Source organism: Sorex araneus, chromosome 11, assembly GCF_027595985.1.
Source record: "Sorex araneus isolate mSorAra2 chromosome 11, mSorAra2.pri, whole genome shotgun sequence".
Lineage (NCBI taxonomy): Eukaryota > Metazoa > Chordata > Mammalia > Eulipotyphla > Soricidae > Sorex > Sorex araneus.
The window spans coordinates 21216347-21233691 of NC_073312.1; the positions used below are offsets into that span (position 1 = coordinate 21216347).

A 17345-nucleotide genomic window follows, 5' to 3' on the forward strand; every position below is an offset into this window, starting at 1 on the left:
AAATGTTAATTGAGCTCCTGACATTTAATGTTTCAAAATGAGAAATTAAAGCCAGGCTCCAGCTTGTCAAGCTCTCATCAGCATCAGGGAGCACACAGCTAACCAACTTGTTTTGACACTCAGGCTTCCAAAAATAACCCCAGGGCTCAGGACTCTGGCAATAGGTGCCAGTGGAGAGAGGAGAGGCATGGTGCGTATCTCTGCAGAGATCCGTCTGGAATTCAACCCACCAGATACAGCTTTGGAAGACATAGCTAAAGAAAGAAGGGTTGGGGGTAGGGGTGGGGTGGGGCAGCGAACAGCCACTCTGGTCCTCTAGAACACTGATATAAAGGATTCTGAAGGCATGTATGATTTTAACAAACTAGTGTGTGGTGCTGTATTAGTACTGTCTACTAAGCAGGAGGTGGGGAAGGCATTGAGGGAGAAAAGGAAGAGGAGGGAGAGAGATGAAAGAGAGAGGGGAAAGAGGGACAGAGTGGGAGGGTGGAGGGAAGCAGAGCACAGAAGGAGGAGAAGTATGAGAAGGAGGAGGAGGAGGAGGAGGAGGAGGAGGAGGAGGAGGAGGAGGAGGAGGAAGTGCAACAACCACAACAATAACAACACTCTGCAGAGTCCTGAATGTGCCATTTTCTCTGGCTTCCTAGGATCTGTCTCATCACCTCTTGACGTCCTTGGGAGCAGATCATGCCCACATCTCCAGGTTCTCTTTCAGAACCCGAGCAAACGAGTTTTGGACATTTGCTGGTAGCAAGAATGGAAGGTTAACCGTGTGTAATTAGCTGATTATAGGGACCAAAAATGGAGGAGGGAAGATCTATGCAGGTGATCTGATCTTTGAAGCTTTAAAGCCCGAAATGGCCATTGGACAATCTCTGAAATAAAGAGCTGGGGTCTTGGTGCTAGACAAGGAATCTTGATTAAGGAGCTTCCCTGGAGAGAGTATTAACCAGGAAGGCTTTCCAAAAAGGAAAGGCCACTGGACCATTGGAAAGAGGTACAGAAGTTCTCATCTGAAGTGTGTTTGGAGCGAGGAAGAGCAGATGAGGGGAGCAGGAGACCTCTCCCCAAAAGGCTATGCCCAAGGACAGAGTTCTGCTGTCTCCCACCTGTTTCGGGCAGACCGAAGTGCCTTGACTTTAGCTCCATTTCATCCCAACAGCCCTCTCTTTTCCTCAGGTAAACATTCCAGAAAGAAAAGAAAGTAAACAGAGTTCAAGATAGTCCTCTCACTAATACTGCTGCCCTTTCAGGGTGATTAAGGGCTCAGAGAAGGAGGAAGCAGATGGTACCTGATTAACTGCAGGGAGAAAAGTGTCTCCATGAAGGGGACAGTGACATGCAACTCTGGGATTTTAGTTACAGCAAGCATGGCAGGGAGCCTGAGCAGGGGGTCAAGGGGGTAGGTAAATCTAGCTTTTGGAGGGGCTCCAGGCTCAGACGAGGCTCAGAGTCAGCGGAGGTAGTCATGGGCACAAACTTACTCCCCCTCGCTTTCTCTGGCTATAAATTGCAGAGAAGTAGCAACTAGATAACATCACAGGGTGGTTGTGCCATCAACCAAGGCAAAAGCAAGGCCCTGGGAGGGGAAGGGCTTGACTGCCAGTCTGAAATCATAGCTCTAAGCGTTGTAGTACCCTCACGTTTCTCCTGGCTAAAAGCAATGGCTGAACTCTTCAGACTAGAACTCTGTCCTCTGAGATGGCCTCAACCCAAGTTAGGGTCTACTGTCACGTGCAGTTTCCCTGGAACCGCATCTCAGTACGTGATGGGAAGAAGTGAGCAGTCAGTGTGGTGGAGAATGGCCAGGGTCACCTGGAGGCAGGTTGAGTATGTGGATGTGGGAAAGAGCTCTGAGGAGACTGGAGGGACGGCTCTCAGCAAGCTACTACAGGCACACTTACTGAACTTTGTAATTATTTTCCTGCAAGAAAGCAGCCTCCTTGGGAGAGGGGACAAGTCGCGTAAGTAGACTTTGGGCACGAGAAGGTATGTGCTCGGGATCTAGTTTCGACTATTCATCAGGATTTCCTCAGCAGTACGCCAGCATGTCAAATGTCCCGAGGTTCAGTAAAGTTACAGGAGTTACCATGGGCAGAGGAAAGGAAATGAGTCAATGCTAATTTGAATCAACAATAAATTTTAAAAACAAATTTAATCTGTGCACGTTAATTTGCAGATGTCACAGTAGTCTCGTTCAGAGGCACTGCTGATCACAGATTAAGAACCACCAACACTAATTTCTGCTTCTTGTGCTGGGAGCAGTCTGATGGGGTTTTGAAGATACTGAACCTACTCTAATTTCCATACTCTCCTGAGGTAGAAAACATCGCTGATTTGCAGAGGAGGAAATAAAGCTCAGAGGTCAAAAAACCTAAGTCTACCTCACCCCAATATTACTAAACTCAGTTCTGAGGACAGGACTCAGGATTGCTGAGAGGAATCACTCAGATATACTGAGGGTACACATCTGCTGTATGGATTCTATTGAAAGAGAGGAGCAAATTATAATCTTATGATTCAAGAATAGCTTAAACATCTGCAATATTAAGGATACTACAGATGACCAGTTATGTGTTAAGCTTGCAATATGCACAGAGTACTATTCCAAATATTCTAATGTGGTGTATATAAACTCCTTCAGTTTTAGTATGTCATTATTATTATTCCAACTTTGACAAAACTTCTTTTTTTTTTTGAAATTCAGATCTGCATAAAATATCTGACCTAGCACTTAAATAATATTAGTTTTTATTCCAAATCACTGTTTTCAGTGTTTCTTCTCCTCGAGTCCAGGTCTTGCTGCAGGCTTTCTGGAGAGGCCTGGAGTACAGCATCCCTACTTTGGGAAATCCAACCCATATATTACAGTTGATTGGGATCACTCCCTAGTGGAGAGTAACAGGGTCTCTCTGCATTTCCGGGCACCCTGAGCTACAGTGGTATGAGTTTGGGGGTTCAGAGATGCTGACTGAAATGCCAAAGGCTGCTTTAGCTGTCCTTTTAAAGTAAAGCTGGGTCACTGGTGGTCTTGAAGAGTTCACACAGCCGGAGGTCTGGAGAAAGAAGTCATATGTAGAAGAGCATGGGGCTTTGGGTCAGTATGAGAAAACATCTCATTTCAGAAAGTGACTGAAGATTTACGTTTTCAGTAGAAATCACTGCCTAACACCAGAGTTCCAACTTCTAAGATGAGAAGCTCTCGTCTTGTTTTATGCCATCAACTCATTCCTGAAAAGGTGCATGTAAATCAAATGCCTTTTAATCGGAACACAGTGCCCTGGAGACTTGCATTTTCATTTCAGAGCTGCTTTATCTTCACTCCTGATTGATGTGCAGTGGACAGTGGTTCCAACAATGCAACCTTAAGTTTTTCTGTCCTTTCTCCCAGGCTCTCAGCCAAGTGGTTAATCATGTGCAAACAAACCCTTACATGCTCCAGAGACCTCCTGATTCAAAACGGCTTTGGGGTGAAACCCTCTGCAAAGAATCCTCTGTGTATACAGAAAACTAGCCCATCTCATTTGATGAGTGGGGAAGTTCATCTATTGTGCTTTCTTAAAGTGAGAATTTCCTATTATAAATAATCTTTCAGAATAGTCCATTTACTTTGAGAGAATGATGCCCTCTTGCAAGGCACAGGAAACAGATTTGTGATTCAATGATATGACACATTCACTCAGAAGTTAAAAAGTCCACAGATCCTTTCCTAGGTTATTCCATTAGCCCTGGGGACCCTCCCTGCCTTCTGGAGAGAGTGCCCACTATTATTTCAGGCTCCAGTGATTCCATAATCCTACAAGAGACAAAAATTCTAATTAAAAAACTTGCAGTTAGGAAGCTGACAAAGAAATATCTTCCTTACCTGTAGCTACCAAGAGTCCAGGGGCAGTGTCCTTGCTAGAGATTCTTCCCGAGGAATATGGATTTTCAGATATCTGCAAGTGCAGGTGCAAGGAACAGAAGGGCTACAAAGGAGAAGAGAAGATCTTGGTTCCAATAACACTGACACGCTCAGTGTCCACCAGGGAGAGGGCCCCAGAGGTCTGGCTTCAGGGGTAGCAAGATACAGGGAGTGAGATATTCCAGGAGCTTTGGGCAGGACTCATTTCCACCTGTATCAGCCAGGAGGCTCCCATCAGCAGCTGCCTGGTCACCATTCAAAGGCCCATCCCTGCCTCTGCACTCCTCCCCTCATCCTCATCTCTTCCACCAAAGACATTTTGTGACTGATATTACTCCCTACCCACTCCTGCCCACATATTGATACTGATCTTCACCCCTCTCTTGATTATCTTGATCATCACAGTCTACTATTTTTTTTTATAATTCTGAGGGGCTTTGAAGAGGGGCAGAATGGGAAAACTGAAGCAAAAATTCTCTAGTTCTAGGTCTACCCTTTACTTCCATAAGATAGTCTGTTTCAGTTTGATGTACTTGGATTTTTATAAACAGGGCATCCAATTTTTAAAATGTTACTTGATTTTATGTAAAAAGATTAAAACTTCTGTCTGAAACTTAAAAAAAAATTCATGAACTTTTGTCATTTATTTAGTTTTCCTTTGGAGGGATTTTTCAGGGATTGCATCCTGGGTTCAAGAAGTGCTCAAGGGTCACTCCTCCTGGGGACTCTTAGGACAACCATGACAGATGATTCAATGTAAGGGGTTATGGGAGCAATATTGCTTGGACCCTGCAATACTGGTCTCTGGGCATCACCATGACGGTGCTTGTGGATCATTCAGGACAGTACTTGGTGGTGCTTTGGGGGCCATGGAATGCCAAGAATTAAAAGTTTGTGGGCATAGGCGTGTACTATCTATCTCTACAGATCTCTTTTATTGTAGGGTATTCTCAGAAGATGTTGGCATTTTTGTAAATGTGTATATTGATAATAAGATCATCATGAAGACAAAGGGGAAAATATTAGGTAAGGAATATATAATTAAGTATGGGTAAGATTTGGGGAAGAAATTCGTGTTGTAGAGAAATATTAGTCAGTAGTAGAGCACAAGGATTGTGTGAGTGAGTCCTCCGGGTCTACAAACAACAAAGTAGAGAATTCCTGATTTGACCAGTGCTGGAGCATGCAGTGACTACATCTATCCTTAGTTCCCCGAGCATAAATCAGTGCAATTGGGCTAAACACTAAAAATGAGATACCCTGTTTATCACTATATCCCTACTATGTGACCCTTATCCAGCAGCTAATAAGTGGCTAATAGTTTTGAAAAGCAGCTAAAATAATGTTCCTGCTAAATATACCTATAATCATTTCTGGACACTGAGAAGGTTTTCTTATATAGACCCTCAGTACAAAAGCACCCAGGATTATTAATTCCATTCTTAATTATTTTATTTTCCTCCCTACCTAGAGTTGTAGACTCTTCAGAAAAAAAAGCATGTATCACATAGTATCTAGTGCCTATTCCAGCATTCTATACAAGAATCATGGACTGCTCAGTAATTATCTTCTATCCCATGAATATGTAGAGATCTGACCTTCCAAGCTTACCTTTTTATTCCTTCATTACATTTATCAAGCAATTATCAAACTGTCATAGTGCTAGTGCAGTGGGTAAGGTGTTTGCCTTGCACATGACTGATCTGGGTTTGATTACTCTATCCCTTTCAGAAAGCCCTGCAAGCTACCGAGAGTATCCCGCCCCCACGGCAGAGCCTGGCAAGCTACCCATGGTGTATTCGATACGCCAAAAACAGTAACAACAAATCTCACAATGGAGATGTTACAGGTGCCTGCTCAAGAAAATTGATGAACAACGGGATGACAGTGCTACAGTGCTACATATCAATAGCAGTGAACAGGATCAGTGCCACTTCAGGGCTCTGTCTAGGACCCCTGAGCTAGTTTTTCAAGTATCTTTTTACCTCCTAAAAGGAATTAGAGTATGTAGGAGATTCTCAGAACAAACCTGTAAAAGTCAACTCAAGTGTCCATTCAAGAGCTGTGATAGACTTAGTTGGCAGAGTAAGTCATAGGAGTTTGGAGGGATTTCTGCCTAGTATCAGACAAGTTCTAAGCCCCCTAAAATGGGAAAAATCCCCTCCTGATGAAGTATGTCCAGGTATCCAGCCCACTCTCTCTTGATTTCACATGAGACTGGAGACTGACCAGCAGGCAGTGGACTGGGTTTCCTCGTAGGTCCATATCTGGAGCTTGGAGTAAACGCCAATCTCTGCCCTTGTTGTAGGTGATGTAGGTCTTCACCTGGTCATCCACCTTCTTGTTTGCCAGGAATATCCCCTTGATACCTGCTACCTAGGAAAAAGGGTGAGAGATGGAGAAGCATATTGGGCCAAAAGGCCTTCCATAATGAAGGAGCCCCAAGATTTTCCACAGGTGATTGGGAGTACACAGAACAAAAAGGGAGGGATATAGTGAGGAACGATCTATACCAAAGTCTCTGGAAAAAAATTAAACTTTTCTCACACCTTAATTTAATTTCTTAAAAAGAAATTAAACTTTTCTGGCTTTTGAGGCCCTACTTCCCTCTGAAATGCCTGATTTTTCCAGTGATTCATAGAGCCTGATCCTTAATCATCAATATTTCCTTTGAAGAAGAGTAGTTGAAAACAACTGAAGGAGTTGGCCTGTCTAGAGGACCTGGATTTGTGCTCAAGAAGGAGTGTAGAAAGGTTTTCCAAGCATGGAAGCATTGACTTAATGGTGGAAAATTAAGAACCAAGATTAAAATGAAAAGGAAAAAAAAGAAAAAAAATCAATGCTTGATCATGTGACCCACCCTGGTGATCCAGGATAATCTCTGTCTGAGCCACTGGCTCACTATGTGACTCTGGACAACTATAGCCTCAGGTCTGGGTGCCAGTCAACGATCATTTTTAAAGAGACAGAACCAGCAACGCCCTCTCTCCTTTCTCTCAGTTAACCAGCAAAAAGAACATGAGATAATGCAGAGCACACTTGCCAGAATTTCCCCATCTTTAGGGATTTGCAGACACTTGCTATTTTGAATGAAGAACATAGCAAGGTGTCAGAGGATTAAAACATGTTTAGCATGTAGAAGAGTTCTGGAGAGAGTATAAATTCTATTCAAACATTCATTCCTTCAATATCTTCTATCTGATCGCTGAGAACATGTATTTAATATGACACCTTATGTCAAATAAATAGTCACCTTGTTTTTCTTACAAACCCCATCATGTCTCAAAGCAGAAAGGTCTTTTATAGTGTTTTAAGTACACATATATTTACAAAAACAGAGAACCCCTTGCTCCTACACACACACACACACACACACACACACACCCTAATAAGAATCAGAGCATGTAAGAGATTCTCAGGACAGGCCTGTGGAAGTCAACTCAATGTCATTCACAAGAAGTTGAATGGCTGGTCTTCTGGATAATACTTAGATATTGTGTAGTAACTGCATTTATCCCCCATTCTTTGAGCATCGGACTTAACTGTGGTTTATTGCATTTCTGAGGGAACAACAATGCAAAGAAAGAGAAGTAATCCCACAGAAGTGAGCTCTTATTTTTTTTTTAATGATGTAATTCAGTTGACAAAATAATGAATGTTTTTTGTTACCTTGTTTGCTTTGGAACCCAAGTATCCTTGAAAGAGAACGCTAACCCACATAAAAACAAAAGAACAGAGAATGGTAAGGGAACAGAATTGTATGGAAAGAATTGGATAACACAACCACCCCGTTGTTTCTATTCCTGCCTTGAATCACAGGAACCAAGGTTGGCGAGTAGGTATGGTGGTGTCTGAGGCCTATCCTTCCAGGAGGATCCTTCTTGCTCTAACCACATAAAGGCAGTGACCATTCAGGAAGTTTGGCATCCTTTGGACTCACCCAGGGACTATGAGGCCCTCAGTTTTCAAAACCAACCACAAAAGTGTTTCTTTCAAACCAACTTGCTATTTATTTCCCAAAGAGAATGGAAGCTGTATCTTTAGAAATTTCTACCCAATGGAGGTTTTTCAGATTCTCTTTAGCCACAAAGCTAGTGTCTTTTCTGCAGGAGGACCAGGTAATGATTCCAAAGAATGCTCAGCCCTACATAAGTCACTCCCTTTCAACATAACATGTACGTGGGTGCTTGATATCCCTTCCTGGAAGAAAATATGCAGGTCAGATTCAGACTCTTAAAGGGGTCCCTAGGACCACGCCTGGGAGAATCTGGGCCCCCTTTTCCTTCTTCCTGGCTCAATGTAGTAGAGCATGGATTACTAGTCACTCCACTGCTTCTGTGTTCTTCCGGATGTCCAGTAAATGAAATGGTTACTACCTTTCCAATATGCCATCATTCCATTCCATGAAGCACCAGCTCTTAGATGGACATTTTCTATTATTATTTATTACTATTTCTATCAGTGATATAATTTATATTAGATTTGTTATAGTTTCATTATCGTGAGAGTAAAAGTAGGAGAATGAGGACAGAAGATGCAGGAATCAGAAGCTTGCAGGAAATTCATTTGCAGCTCTGATGGCATTACTTCCTCCGTCCACATTGCACCATAGCAGTCTCCCTTCTTCTTGAAAGAACCAGATAACTTGACATTTGAATTTGAATTGTTCAAAATCCTTAAACTATTATTGACGACTGCAGATAAGTATGTTCACACCCATATACACATACATGTGTACCTATTTTCATATGTGTTTTCTATTAGTTTTATATGTATTCACACATGCATTTTCTGTTAGTTTGAGTTGGGAAAACACATGCAGCTCTACTCAGGACTTATTCCTGGCTCTGTACTCAGGGATCACTCCTGACACTGCTCAGGGGGCCATAGTGGTGCTAGGTATTGAACCCAGTTTGGTCACACACAGGGTCACAAACAGGCCACTGTACCATTTCTCTGCTCCACACATGTACATATGTAGATATCAATTCATACATCCATTTATCTCTGACACATTAAATACTTACCCTCATTACAAAAAGAATTGGAGAAAAAGTTAAAAAAAATTAACTCTTCTCCATCAAAGACAGTACTTGGCCTCAGATAAACATTCTTCTTTTTAATGTATGAAATCAGAACCACGCGGCTGCTAACACTAGCAGTTCAAGGTGAAGAGAAGCAGCATGCATGGAAAGGGGCAGCGCAATGTCAGGCTGGCACTGCCAGTGTTCCCTCTGGGGGCCAATCTGAATAACAAAGAGAAACTTCTGATGCCCCCATAGCAGGGCACAGAGTCCAGGTGGCATGATCATCTGCTAGTCAATCTCTTGGACCCTGGGGACAAGGAAGTCCTTGCTTCTACTAAGAAAAGCAATTACCATGGCTGGCCTAGGGCGGTCCCTAGAGTCAGACCTGTGGTGAGAGGCCAACAGAGGTCAGTACGGGATTGTGTCCCTGTAGAGTCTACAAGCACCTGTCTCTTTGGCTACAGAAGGATCATCTAAGGTCCCGATAAATCAGAGGATGGAGGACTAAGGAAACAGCCCTAAGATGGGCAAAGAGAACTCTAAGAATGGCACATGGAGCTTTTTTAAAAAATCCATCCTGTTACAATGGAGCCAACAAAATTAAGCATCAGGACATTCAAATTAAACACAGTATGAGGTATCACCAGGCCCATAATGGTCACGCATATGAACACACACCCTAGGTCATATCACGTGTTGATGGGTCTGTGAAGCAACTGTAACTTCAGTACATCCTGTGGAGGTGCACACAGTGATAGCTGCCTCTTTTCTAGCAGTGTGGTAGCTTTTTATCCATGTTTATCCATGTTCACACTCAACCTAGCAATCTTACTCTGAGTCGGAAATAGAACCCGATGCTCATAGTGAATGTTTAAAGAAGTTGTATACATAATCATACAAAACAAAATCACCTTTTTTGTTCTTCAATTGATGACTGAGTAAACAGTGAGGGAATATGAGGGTAAAGAAGGATATATCCACATCAAGGGATGTTACTCAGCAACAAAAGGAACATTCACTACTTAGCAATCTGGGCTTCTTAAATGCAGCGTTCTAAGTGAGTGTGTGTAAGAGAACACAAAAGAGAGAGCAACAGACAGTACGGGGGAGACACAGAGAAATAGGGACTGTATTTGCCAGTGACTTTGGGTAGGAGTAAAAATGAATGCAAACAGGTCGTGAGAGAGACTTCTTTGGGGAAACAAAACTCATTTGAATCTTGATTATGGACATGGTTTCACAATTCCATGTCCCTGTCAAAACTCACAAATCTATTTATCAAAATACTACTTCTATACATAAATTTACTGCCCATAAATTATGTCTTATTAAAAAAATAATGTGAAAATATGCACAGTAAGAAGTTGGTGGCTTCTTTAGTAGTCCAACATAGCTGAGTCCCTCAAAGGCTGTGTCACCATATACCAGCTGTGATCCGAGCCAAGTGCCTATCATCTTTGCATCCTCTTTACTCACTTAAACAGAATGGGAAATGATCCCTACCACAAGAAATCCTGAGAAAAATGAACAAAGAAAAACATGTGAACTGTTTATGATGACATAGACCCATATTATATGATTACATAGACCACTACCAGCACACATGGCTATTGAACATTGGGAATATGGCCAGTGGGAATAAGAAACTGCTTTTAATTTTATTTAACTTTAACCAACTTACACTTGAATTTTAAAAGCTATGCCTGATTCAGTTATTGGCAAAATTTTAAATATGATTTGGGATAACTTGGGTGTGTGAATCAATTTTTTTCCTATTGTAAATTTTATGAAATGTAAATGCTGATCAAATATTTCTGGTGAAAATTTAGCATATGGATTGAGATGTGTGGGAAGTGTAAAATAAACCCAGAATTTTGTAGACTTAGCATGGAAAGATATAGACTAGCTCAGTGATTTTTTTCATGTTAAACACACACTAACATTATAAAATTTTGAATATCTGGTTGAACAAAATATATTATTATAATTAATTTCACCTTTTAAAGAACATTTTACATGAGTAGTAGAACATTTATATATTCACACAAAGGATAAGGTCACTGTCACTGTCATCCCGTTGCATTCGTTCGAGCAGGCACCAGTAATGTCTCTCATTGTGAGACTTATTGTTACTGTTGTTGGCATATCCAATACGCCATGGTAGCTTGCCAGGCTCTGCCATGCACGGTAGCTTGCTGGGCTCTCTGAGAGTGGCTGAGTAATCGAACACGGGTCGGCCACATGAAAGGCAAATGCCCTACCATTGTGCTATCAATCCAGCCTGAAGGATAAGGTACATCCCTCTTATATAGCTAATCCTAGGTCAATTCCAGTACACATGTTTTCCTGTGTATTGCCATGTGTGGCTTTGTAGCACCAGCATAAATGTCCCTAGGGCTCCTGATGGCCACCAGGGTGGCCCAGGTAATCCTTAACACTACAGGGCTTGAGCAGTAACACAACCCAATTGGCCAAAAATATGAATGATGCTTGAAAACCTCCCCACTCCAAATTAAAATACGCAAAGTTGACACTTGACACTTACTTGGCAATGCCAACTTTAAGCGTAGTTGTACACCTGGCATTAAATTAAGAGTTATGGTTCTTAATATTTAGGAAGGTATTGAAGAAAATGTATCAGAGCAGCTGCTCAGTGTATGTTTTGATAAGCAATATCAGGCTTTTGGAAAGAATATTTGTTTCTTGATTTGCCAGTGAAGAACAATGAAGGGAAAATGGGTATTATCACTGGGGATGTGAAGAAATTCTGAGAGTGTGAAGAGCACTCTGTGAAATGTATATGATTAAAAAAAAAAAAAAAACCTACAGGGCCCAGAGCGATAATACAGTGTGTAGGGCACTTGCCTTGCATGTGGCAGATCCAGGTTCAATCCATAGCATTTCATATGGTCCCCTGAGCACTGCCATGACCAATTCCTGAGTGCAACCCCAGGAATAATCCCTAGGCATCACCAGGAATGGTTCCCCCCCACAAAAAAAAGCAAAAGTGTATGATAAGGATAAGAATGAATACACTGGAATAAATTTACTAACAGCAGCAATCTGATTTTGATTGATTGGACTCCAACAGCTTAAAAAAGTGATTTATTGTTTAGCCTTTCACAAATATTTTCTCCACAGATTATAAAATTAAAGTCATGAAAATAAAGTATTTTCAGGCAGATTTAGAAATTCTCTCTGTAGCCAGCTACTGGAGCAGTTCAGGAAACAGACAACACCAGTGACTTATTAAGTGTTAGGGAGTTCGGTGGAGTCGACCCCCATTAGATCCCAAAGCCTCCCAGTGCCAGGACTTTCAAAGCGAATTTTCAAGGAAAAGCTCACATTTTTGGTCCCATTTCAAATGCAACCAGAGGCTTGAGATGCTCCTGTGAAAATACGACCGTTTTAAGTAGTACTGGTCTACCATAACCACGTAAGACATCTCTGGTATTACAGAGAAGGGAAACCAGGTATACTATACCGTAACCTTACAATATAAATTTGTGCAAAAACTTGGCCTAGGTAACTAACTATCCAGGCAAACAAAGACAATTTCCTTATTATGTAGATTTAAGTAAAAACTGTTGGGGGGTGGGTGGGAAACACTGTCAAGAGAATGCAAGAGAATGTTACTAGCCCAATTTCTCATTTCACTAGTCTCTTATTCCCCACTCCTCCCCAAAGGTCACTGAACAGTTCACAGATATTGACCGAAACTAAACTGACTCCCATTCTTTCTCATGCTGGGATTATGGCAGGTGTGCCTTTTCCCCCCAAGTTTCAGAAGTTCATTCTTAAAGCAAACTAACTTACAAGTCTCCCCAAATTACTAACTTAGAATATGCCTTTCTCTTTAAGTGATTTCAAAACTGGAGGAATTGTCTGTCTGATAGAAGTTAGACTATGATCATTTTCCTAATCATCACTTACACCTTTCCAGTATGTTTTGAGTTTCATGCTCTGGACTCTCAAACTAAATACACTCTATGAAAGTATGTTAATTTAGCTGAATTGAGAGCAAAAGCATACTGGTTTTCCCAGCTGCATTACTCAAGGGCATTTAGAGTCTAGGAAAATTATAGTTTCTTCGCTAACTGTCCATATGGTACACAATCTCAGTTCTATGAGAATCTTAGTGAAGAAGGTTAAAATCTAATGACCCCTAGAGACCAATTAAATTGAGTTTTATCTCCAAATTACAGAATGTATCTCCAGGTGCAAAAAAGCATTGCCCTCTAAAAACCTTCAATATGGTCACGGTCTAGATAGTGTCAGGATTCAATTTATTCCCTTGATAGTAAATGCCTTCTAGAATCTGAACTCCAAACACTAATCCACTACTCATTCTTATACTGGACAAGACAAGTATCTATTCTATGCAATTAGACTAGCAAGCATATTGTCTCAAATCTATGCCTTCCATCCATTTCTTAACCCATGCCATTCCTGACATTTGAAATGTCTATCACTTACTCACTTCTTCCTCCTCAGGGTGAAATAACTGATAGAGTGGAAACACTGAGAAAAATAACTGTGCATCTATAGTTCATTCCCATCTCTGGCATGTTGGTAACCTGCCTACAAAGGTCTCATCCTATTTATCGTCATGCTATAGTGTTCTATGAACCAGATTCCACTGAATTCTGATTTAATTTTTCTTCCCATAACTTGATTGAAGAGACCAATTCCTGGGGGCAATACTATCAAAGCCTTTTTCCTATCTGACCTTGAAAAAGAAGAAAGTTGATTTTTTTAACTTTTTGGCTCAGTCTTAACTGGTTCTAATCTTATAAAAGAGAAACCCTATTGACCTTTCCCACCACCACTGCCAAAGTCCAACACATTATATTGTCACATCCCTGATGTCAAGAATCTTTGTGTCTTTTGCTTTTCTCATGTGTTTGAACACAAAGGGTGGTCACAAGAAACCCTGATAAAACTGACTGAAGAGCAAACTCAATAAAACCCATGTTAGCAAAGTCACTTTCTCAGGTGTGGTGTCTTGTTACTCTATGGATGTAATGACACTGTTCATCCTCCTTCCCTCCCACCCCCCCAAAAAAAGAATCTGAAAGTACAAAATTGACCCAGCAAGAAGAAAAATTTTAAATATATTTAGATTCATTCTTTATTTTGATTCATGTGCTATTTCTGATCAATGTTTCACTGCTCTAAATGACCAAGAAGTTTCAGTCTCCCTTTCTTAGCAGGGAAACACACAGTGGCAAACTTACCCACTATACCAAGAGAGTGAGAGACAAAGAGGTTTCTCAGCGGAAAGGAAATCTTTAGCAAAGTCTCCCCTTCCCTACTGGGAACTGACCACAGGGGCAGGAACAATCCGCTTATCTCTGTAGCTGCACTGGTGCAGACAAGAAGTTCGTCAGAATGATCTAAGATCAGAGAACATGGATCCAAATATTCCCATGAAATATGACATATTGTCCATTGCAAAGGTGTGTTTTGCTTCCTGGTACGATTACAGACAGGAAGATATAAGTTTCCCAAAGCTAAACTCTCACTTATCACTATCAGTCTGTTCAAATTAGGGAGAAATCAGGGCCATTTCCCAAACTGGAGCCTTGTTGACAAGGAAATTATCTTAGTGCTGGTCAATGGGGCTGGAGCCATAGCACAGTGGTAGGGTGTTTGCCTTTCATGGGACCGACCCAGGTTCGACTCCTCTGTCCCTCTCGGACAGCCCGGCAAGCTACCGAGAGTATCTCGCTCGCACGGCAGAGCCTCACAGGCAAACTGTGACATATTCGATATGCCAAAAACAGTAACAGCAAGTCTCACAAGGGACACGTTACTGGTGCTCGCTTGAGCAAATCAATGAGCAACGAGCAGTGACAGTGACAGTCACTGGTCAATGACTACATAAGAAAATCCTAGGAATTCTACTGTTTTTTGTTATGCTAAATGACAATCATTTCTCTCTTGTAGGATAACATTGGTCTGTCCTTTCTCCCTTGCTACAGGGAGCTTAGGTTTATCGGGTGATACCCATCACCTTGCTCCTGAAGCACCTCCATTCCTCTGTGTTTATTGGAATGTAGCTCTAAACATTTTAGGATAACATTGGTATATCCTGTTTCCCTTGCCAGAGGGAGCGTAGGTTTACCACAGTGCTCTTGAAGCACTTTCATTCCACTGTGTTTACCTGTAAACTATTCTCTGTGCTCTCTCCCCTAACTGTTCTGTCACTTTTTCCCCAATAATCAGACTCTATTAACTTGTAAGGTCAGATTCCTCAGAAATCTATGATTTTATATTTGTGAATGAAGTGTTGCTTTTCTCCTTCTCTTATGTCCTTTTGTGTAGTTTACTTTAAAGCTGTGTCTTTTTTGTATAGACACAGGAAAACAGTTATATTATGCTTTTGTAACTTGGGAGTTAACTGATTCTGAATAATTTTCCCTCCTGGGCATCTGTTTTTTTTTTTTTTGGCTTTTGGGTCACACCCGGTGATGCACAGGGGTTACTCCTGGCTCTTCACTCAGGAATTACCCCTGGCGGTGCTCAGGGGACCATATGGGATACTGGGATTAGAACCCGGGTCGGCCGCGTGCAAGGCAAACGCCTTACCCGCTGTGCTATCGCTCCAGCCCCGCATCTGTTTTCTTGACTTAAGCTTCAGTTGCCCTTAATTCCTAGAACCTCAAAGCAGGGTCCTGACAAGGGACTGAATGGACCCAGGGCAAGCTATGAGCTACCCTGGCATCGAAATGGGCCAGGCCAAAGTGCCACTATAAGTTAAGAGCTTGCTCATGGACAAATGCTGTCATGATCCAAAAAGTAAAGATGAGAATAGGACATAGCTAGGGATAGGAAAGACTAATTTGGCCTGATCACTGTAGTCTGAGATCAAGGTGGCCCCAGGAGAGCAATTCTATAAGCTTAATGTATCTCTTTACTGTGTCCATACAAAATGATTAGTATTATGAATGTTTATATGTTTGTTGGACTAAGGAAAGGAGAAACACACCCATATTTGCCCTTAGGCCAGTTGTCTTGTTGGATAAGAATCTGTCCTTGAGATAGCTTCCCCTGAGGGAAGGACCTGATTGTATGATGACACCTATGTGTAATTGTTACCCAAAAACTTGATGAGGGAGATTTAACTAGGCTGGAAGAGTGGGCACTGGGAGGAAGAAGCAGGAGGAGAATCATAAGTGAATGGAGAAGTGACTGGAATAAACTGCAATTGAGACCAACCAGCCTGGCCCTCGTTCTTTCCTTCGCCTGCCCATCGTCATTGGCCTCCCTGGAGTGGGGGAAGCTCCTGAGACTATCGAACACAGGCTGTGAGAGAGATAAAGCGCCGCAGCCCTTTTGTAAATACACACTCTCTATTTTAATGCATCTATCCATTTTGGGTTTGAAGGGTCTTCCCTGGTGTGCCCATGAACTGCTTATAGCTCTGTGCCTAGGAGTCACTCCAGGCAGTGCTCAGATAATTGGACCATATGCAGTGCCAGAGATTAAACTGCAGTCAACTGCAAAGGTACTTGTAATCTGTCTTTCTCCTTGGTTTGGGGACCACACCCAGAAATGCCCAGGGATTACTCCTGTCTCTGTGCTCAGGGATCACTCCTGGCTGTGCTCAGGGACCAGATATTGTGCCAGAGATCAGATACGGGTCAACCATGTGCAGAGCAAGCACCCTGTCCACTACACTATCTTTCCTGTTGACACTTCCTCTCTTTTAAAAGTGATATTTCATCTCTCCTTTGAGTATTTTTTCTTCTACCTAATAAAATGACTAGACACTTACATATTTTCATCTCTCTCAATAACTGAGTGGTTAATATAGATACCAGTGTGGGGACTTCTAGAACCTTGACGGGCACTTCTCCAAAGAGACCACAGTATACCAGAAACCCAGGTTCTAAACCTCTTCTTGAAAAGCTACGTTCAACCCAGAGAGAGGCAAAGTCACTGGGGTGCAGCTCTCCAAAGACGCTACCACACACTGACAACTTGCCCTTTCTTGAACAGCAACCTCAAGACTTGACCACCAGTCCTGAGAGACATCGGACAGTGAGACATTCTTGCTCTAATCAAGTATTACACTAGGTAGCCAGCACACCCTTTCACCCTGACTAGTACTGTCAAAGGAAGTATACCTTTATCCTTAGAACCAATGAAAAATTCCTTGATCGAGTCATTTGAGTCTTCAGATACATTTGTTTACATGGTGATCAAAATTCTTAATGCAAGGTAAATTCAGTACAGTGGTAATATTAAAAAAAAAAGAAAAAAAGAAGATCAATTCAGTTCTTCACCATGCACAGGTGTTAGAACCCAGTGACATTTTTGTGAAACACCCATTTCCAGCACTGATATGTGCTTCCCTTTTCAATAAATTTGTTCACACTCCTAATTTTCTAAATAATTTAAAGTACATA

The 17345-nt window shown here is 41.8% G+C and overlaps 1 protein-coding gene across 1 annotated transcript in view; it reads right to left on the minus strand.

Moving 5' to 3' along the window:
- Positions 1–17345, minus strand: part of SORCS3 (sortilin related VPS10 domain containing receptor 3) — a 677010-nt gene that overhangs the window by 105635 nt on the left and 554030 nt on the right. The window contains exons 10-11 of the mRNA XM_004611975.2: positions 6134–6280; positions 3866–3968 (exon numbers count right to left, since the gene is read on the minus strand). Coding sequence (XP_004612032.2) covers positions 3866–3968; positions 6134–6280 — 250 coding nt within the window. The remainder of the gene's footprint in view (positions 1–3865; positions 3969–6133; positions 6281–17345) is intronic.